At 52.4% G+C, this 7,063-nt stretch overlaps 1 protein-coding gene across 1 annotated transcript; it reads left to right on the top strand.

Annotated features, from left to right (window-relative positions):
* Positions 1-876: 876 nt before the first annotated feature.
* On the top strand, positions 877-3,247 carry LOC112885293. The gene is made up of 4 exons (XM_025950944.1): positions 877-2,391; positions 2,539-2,634; positions 2,998-3,150; positions 3,224-3,247. The coding sequence occupies exons 1-4, from the start codon at positions 877-879 to the stop codon at positions 3,245-3,247; spliced, it is 1,788 nt and encodes a 595-aa protein (XP_025806729.1).
* The last annotated feature ends 3,816 nt before the right edge of the window (positions 3,248-7,063 follow it).

The following is a 7,063-nucleotide window of genomic DNA, read 5'->3' on the forward strand; positions in this document are numbered from 1 at the left end:
TGCTTCGGCCGAAAATGAGAAGAAACGTACCGAGGAGCTTGCGAAGGAGCTTGAGGAGCTGAAGGATGTGCACGCCAAGCTTGTAACTGAGAACTTGGAGTACTGCGACGAGATAGAAAAGCACATCTATCCTATCTGCCAAAAAGTGCACGATTTGCTCTTGGACTTCAGCGCAACTCCTGCTCCTTACAGTGTGAAAGACATGTTCATCTCCCAGCTGTTCGAGTGGCTATCCACTAGTGTTAGCTCTCTTGCTTCAGCCGGGCGATCCTTCGGAGAGTTGGGTGATGTTGTCTCCGTTCGGTCCTTCGCCCACGCGCTATGTGTGATGATTTCCTCATCTTCGGGCAGTCCTGATCCCGTAATTACCAAGTCTGATCTTCGCCGTCTTCGGGACCCATCATTCAGCTGGCCTTCGGAGACTGCCATGGAGAAAATTCCTGTGATGGCGAAGAATATTGCGAAGAGCTTCATGCAAGGCTTTTATAAAAAGTGCGGGTTCTCGCTTGCGGTCGCCGAAGGCCGTCGCGTCTGTTAGAAGATATGTTACTCGTATTATCATAGGGGTCCGGCTCATGTAGGGTTTTCCACCCCTATATATATTGTAACCTCTGTTGATCAATATGATTATCGAATCCCACGGCATCTCATTGTCTAACATGGTAATCAGAGCCTAGTTTTTTTTTTCGCTTCCGCTAACCCTAACCCTAGTTGCCTCCCTAGGCCGCCGCCCTTGGCTGGGCCGCCGCCTCTGGATCTGCTCTGGTCGCCGGCGCCACCTCTGCTGGTTGGCGGCCGCGCCTCTGCTAGGGGTTCTACCCTTGCTGCTCCGCTGCCGCCTCTGGTTTGGACCAGATCGCCGCCGCCCTGTTCAGCATGGGTGACGAGACTACAGACGCCGACGCCGCCGCCCTCAAGGCCCGCCTGGACTCCCTCATCAAGGACGCCCAGGAGGCTGAAGAGCGGGCAGTTGCTGCCCGTCGCCGCGCCACCACTGCTCGTGCCCTCCTGGAGGAGGAGGAGCGGAAGGCCGTCGCCCTGGAGACGGCTGCTACTACTGCCCGGCTGCTTGTGCCCGGTACTTCGTCCGGCACCGTCGTCACATCGTCCTCGTCCTCGTCCTCGTCTTCCTACGAGGCCACCGTCGTCGCCGGTCTTCACCTACAGGCAGCATCCGTCCTCAACGTTCGCTCTCTCGTGAACATCGTCCTCGACTCCACCTCCGTCAACTATGCCAGTTGGCGTGACCTCATGATGCTGGCACTGGAGCGCTACGCCCTCCTCGACCACATCGACTCGGACGTCGCCTCGTCTACCGATCCGGGCTGGCGCCGGATGGACAGCATCGTCCTCAACTGGATCAGCAATTCCATCACCCCGGAGCTTCATCAAGTCGTTCGGGAGCGTGGTGCCACCGCGCGCCACCTGTGGCTCGCTATCGAGAACCAGTTTCTTGGTAACCACGAGCAGCGCACCCTTCATCTTGACGCTGCTTTTCGTAACTTTGTCCAGGGCGATCTCTCCGTGAGCGAGTACTGCCGCAAATTCAAGAACATGGCGGATGCTCTGGCCGACCTCGGCTCGCCTGTCGACGAGCAGATCCTCATCCTCAATATCCTCCGCGGTCTGAACCGTCGGTTCGAGCACGTCGGCGCCATCATTCGGCGCTACTCTCCGTTCCCGTCTTTCCTAAAGGCGCGGGACGACTTGATCCTGGAGGAGCTCCACATGGGCAGCGTGGGTCCCTCTGCTGATGCTACGGCGCTTTACTCCGGTTCTGCTGACAAGCTGCCTTCCTCCGCACCCGGACCTCCGTCCCGCTCCGGCGGTACCGGCAGGAAGGGCAAGAACAAGAAGGCCGCCGGCGGTGGTGGCGGTCGCGGTGGTCCCTCCGGCCACTCCACTTCGACTCCTCCCGCTCCCTCCGGCCCCGACGGCAAGGCGCCCTCCTCTGGGCCGACTTACGTCAACCCATGGCAGGGCCACTTCGCGATGTACCCCGGCCCGCTTCCAGGCAACCTTCAGCGCCCGCAGGTCCTGATGGCTGCGCCAGACTACTACATGCCCCCAGGCTACATGCCTGGGCCACAGCAGCAGGCGGCGCACCCCTCTTTGGCTCTCGCCGGAGGTTCGGCAGGTGGTCCGGCAGGAGGTCCGGTCTCTTGGTCACCGTGGACTGGTCCGGGCTGGGACCAGCAGTCACTAGCCAACTCCTTCAGCACCATGGCGCTTACTCCGCCGTCCACTTCTACCCAGGACTGGGTGGCCGATTCTGGTGCTTCGCATCACTCCACTCCTTCAGCTGGTAATATCTTCCACACCCGTCCTTTGACATCTTCCAGTCCTTCATCCATCATTGTAGGTAATGGCTCCACTCTCCCGGTCGCCTCAGTAGGAGACTCGATGCTTCCTGGACCATTTTACCTTAACAATATTTTATTTGCACCGGACCTTGTTCAAAGCTTGCTCTCTGTGCGTCGTTTTACCACTGATAACTGGTGTTCTATGGAGTTTGACCCATTTGGTTTATCTGTGAAGGATCTCACTACCAAGAACGTGATCGTCAGGTCGAATAGCACCGGCCCGCTGTACACGATGCGTCTTCCCAGCTCCTTCCAGACTCCACCTGCTACCGTTGCTGTTGTCTCCTCTACTACTCCCGCTGCGGTCACCACGACTACGTGGCATCGTCGTCTTGGTCACCCTGGCTCGGATGCTTTATCCGTTTTGTCTAGGGCATCTTTCATAAGTTGTAAGAGTAGTCCTCCTGAGCTGTGTCATGCTTGTCAGTTAGGCAAACACACCAGGTTGCCGTTTGGCCGTTCCTTGCATCGTGCGCAACGACCGTTCGAGTTAGTGCATCTTGATTTGTGGACATCCCCCATTGTCCTTCGTCAGGTTCTCATTGCTCTTAAGATGTTTTATCATTATTATTATTCTTCGTTTCATGCTACTTCTTATTTTCTTCGCTCTGACTTTCTTTTCTTGTCGTTGTAGAGTCAAGGTGCTTCCGGATCTTCGTCTGCGGCGTTGGAGCAGCAAGCTCTTCGGATTGGACAAGGCAGCGCCCCCTCTGCTCCTTCGGTAGCCGGCACTTCGGAGACTCCCGCAGTACCTGATTCTCAAAATGTTGTGTCTGGCGTCGCGGAGGTGTGAGGGGAGAGAGCTAGATGTTGGTGTACTTATTTTTGTATGATGTTTAAACGTTTACAATTCTGCGCAGGTGCCAGATTCGAGCCCTGTGTAGATTTCCGAAGATGTACATCCTGTGACGATGAACCATGGTGTTTATTATATGTCTGGGTCAATTTGGCAAAGATTCCACACCAAATTTCCTTCTGTGTCATTTGATGTTTTCTGGGATCGCAAGATTCAACGTTACGACCAACACAACTTATCATCGAAGGCGGCCCTCGAGCAACTCACGCGTCATCGCATAGAACACGGGGCACACCCTCCTCGCCTTCGTCAATGAGCTTATACCGAAGTTGGGAGCGCTTCCAACCCTATCACCTTGGATGCCGATGAGATTGTGCCGAAGACCGAGCCTATTGAACCTGCCGAAGCTGTGAAGCACGAATACATTTATAAATGTGTAGAGTGAATTGTAATTTTCCTTGATTTACATGACCTTTGTTTTCTTCGTGTGCTGGTGTCGTGATGTAAACCTGCTTGCTCTTCGCTGTTATGAGCCCTGTACTTTTCTTTGTACTCCCCTCAGCCCTCCGGCCAGACTCGTGATACCCTTTAATAAAGTTCGATTCTTCGCGTATTTCTTCGGTATGCTTCCATTTGCAGAGAATGCTACCTTCTTTGCGATTGTGCGCTCTTTGGCCAGGTGTGCTTAAGACTGAGCGAAAGGGAACTTCTAGCGCGAAGCGCCTCCCCCTAGTTTCCTTTTGCCTTAGTCGTTTTACTCGGCAAAAACACAATAAAACTGACCCGTGCATAGCAGGTAGCTAATCTGCTACGCACAATCCGACAACGCGAAGTGGCGTTCTAGCGCCGCTTCGGTCTGTCCCACCGATGATATGACCCGAGGTGGCTCGTCAGCCCCAACCTCGTAAATTGCTTCGTGCATTCACTGTCGAAGGCTTCTTCGCTCGCGAAGAGCGGATGATTTGCGACTGCGTTTTTCTGATGAGTCGACTTATCTCTCCTGTGATAGCGAGAGGCTTCGCGCTTTGACCGCCGAAGGCTTTTTTGGTGACCCATGGAACATGCGGGTCTTAGGTGAAGCAATTTTGTTTTGCACTCAAAGAGCCAAACGCAATTGTTCACCTAGATAGTGTTTGGACGTTCCCCTGTGCCGAAAGTGACAACTCTGAATTTTTTGAGTTGCGTCACTTCGGACTTTCTAATGACCACAAATAAATTATGGGGAGCCCTTGTTACACAAGAAGACTGCCTCATTAAAAATCTTGCATCTTCGCCACATCACCACGATGCAGACGAAGATTCTCCCCTGCGAGAAAAAGAGTACGGCTTCGGCTACACTACTTGCTTTGAGTTTATGTTACAAAAGCTTGAAATAGAAGATTACAAAAATTGTGAAAGGAAAAGTACAATTAAAACAAAGACTAAATACAAGTTCTTCGACCGGCTAGACCCAGTATTTTCGCAACATGTCCTGATTCCACGAATAAGGGTCCTCTTCGCCATCCAGTGCTTGTAGCCTATAAGCTCCTGGTCTCGTCTCTGTCACCACGAATGGGCCGTCCCATTTGTCCTGCAACTTGCCAACTCCCCTCGTTTTCTTCCGCAAAACCATGTCGCCTGTTGCTATGCTTGTTCTTCGCACCTTCTTGCTCTTCCACTTGCGCGTCTCGTCTTGGTACTTCTCGATGTTTTGTAGTGCTTGTGCCTTGGCCTCTTCGGCAGTATCTATGGTGGTTCTCATGTCTTCGCTGTCTGGTGGGCCTTGGGTTCTCACAGACTGTAATTTTACTTCTTCAGGGACCATGGTTTCTTCGCCGTACAGGAGCTTGAAGGGCGAAAACTTTGTTGTTCTTGATTCTGTAGTGTTGTGCGACCAGATGACCCTTGGCAATTCTTCGGTCCACTTCCCCCTTGGCATGTCTGTGATGTTCTTTTTTATCCCTGTGAAAATTATACCGTTGGCTCGCTCCACTGCTCCATTTGACTGTGGGTGGTACACCAAAGCGAAGCACAACTTGGTTCCCAGTTGGGAACAGAATCTTCGGAACTCAGCACAATCAAACTGCTTGCCGTTGTCCACTGTTAGCTCATATGGGACCCTAAATCTACAGACAATATTCTGCCAGAAAAAATTATGTATGACTTGTGAAGTTATTGTCTGTACTGCCTTCTCTTCAACCCATTATGAAAATGTTGTGAATGTACCAAAACGCCCTCAACAAATATTTTCTACCAATATTTCAGACTCTCGAATTAGGAGCCTAGATGCTTTCAACGCCCAGCACTGAACTCCAACAACGCCCCCCTCCTGCGACGCGACGGGCTGCCGATCCGCGAGCGCCGACAGGCCAACGATCCCCCCGCCTCGCGGGACCGATCCGCGGGCCCCCGGCCGTTGCCCAGCGCCGAGCGCCACATTTGGGCGCGACGGATGGATCCAGCGTGGAATTGCGCACCAGACCGGCATCCACAGCGGCGAACGGTGCTCTCGGCGGACGGGCCCCAATCGCTGCCACACCGCGCCGAGCGCCGCGTCAGCCGCGACCGCCGTCCACGGCGGCGAATCCGTCGCACTGCGGTACCAGTGCACTCCGTCCCTGCCTCGCCGTCCACAGCGTCGAATCCGTCGCAGTGCGGCACCGGTGCGCTCTGTCTCTGCCTCCCTCCACGCCAACATCCTCACCGGCGCTAATGCCGCCACGCACTACCTCCGCGCCGGTGTCCTACCTCATGCCGGTGCCCTACCTTCCATGCCCAGCACTAAACTCCAACAATGCCGCCGCACCCTCGCCTCCGTCCACACACCGTCCACTCCACTGGTACATGTGTTCTCCTCTGGGTCTTGGCATCATGTGTTCGTTCAATGCCACGCACCAGTCATGTTGGCAGACACAGTTACATCATGTTCCTCTGGGTCTTCCCATCGTGTGTCCTAACCCTAGGCGTCATATCATGCTCGTGTCATTGTGATGGACGTGGCTGAAGATCAGAGCGAACAAGTAATTACGGTCGCGGTGTTTCAATACCTGCCTTGAGGAGAGACAGTGATTTTTTTTGTTAAGCACATACCTCATGGACCTATCAAGAACTAACCAAAGTAAGACACCTCTTGGAGATCTCACAAACAGTAGTGTTCAAGGTAATACAACAATCCATGCAAGGGACATTGTTGTTTAATCAGCAGTGTGGTCGTTCAAGTCATGTATTGTTGTCCTGGTGCCAGGTACCAAAGTTGGTGATCAAAATGTCCGTAAACGGGAGAAAGAGAAAGAACGGTATGCATCAATGACAACTGAGCAGAGAAATGAGCGGAACAGGAAGAGACGAGAAAAGAGGACGGAGAAAAAACAGGTGTCGGATGACCTAGAGGCACCAAATGCATCCCAACCAAAAGGTATTCTCTCATGCATTGGCGTAGTTTATAATATTGTCCGAATGATAATTTTCTATCCACATATGCTAAAAATAGTTGGATGGATGTTTTGTAGATGGCATATTGAACAATGGTGAGCCTGCTGATGTTGGACGAGGTAATCTCATGCTTGATCTACTTTTGGTTATAGTAGTAGTTTCTTATTTGACAGACATTTGACAATGGAAGTATATGTGCAATTGTGGTCTGCATAGATGGAATTGTTGCAACAAATATTTGCCTGCTGGATAAGAGCACCCACGGGATTAAATCTACGACCTTTCTAAGTAATTTATATAGTGATCCATGCCCGGCTAAGGATGCAATATTTGTATCTACAGATGATGTATTGTTGCCTTTGTGTCAGGTACCGAAATTGGTGATCGAAATGCTCGTAAGAGGGAGAAAGAGAAAGAACGGTATGCATCAATGACAACTGAGCAAAGAAATGAGCGGAACAGGAAGAGAAGAGAGAAAAGGGCAGAGAAGAAA

Source organism: Panicum hallii, chromosome 3, assembly GCF_002211085.1.
Source record: "Panicum hallii strain FIL2 chromosome 3, PHallii_v3.1, whole genome shotgun sequence".
NCBI lineage: Eukaryota > Viridiplantae > Streptophyta > Magnoliopsida > Poales > Poaceae > Panicum > Panicum hallii.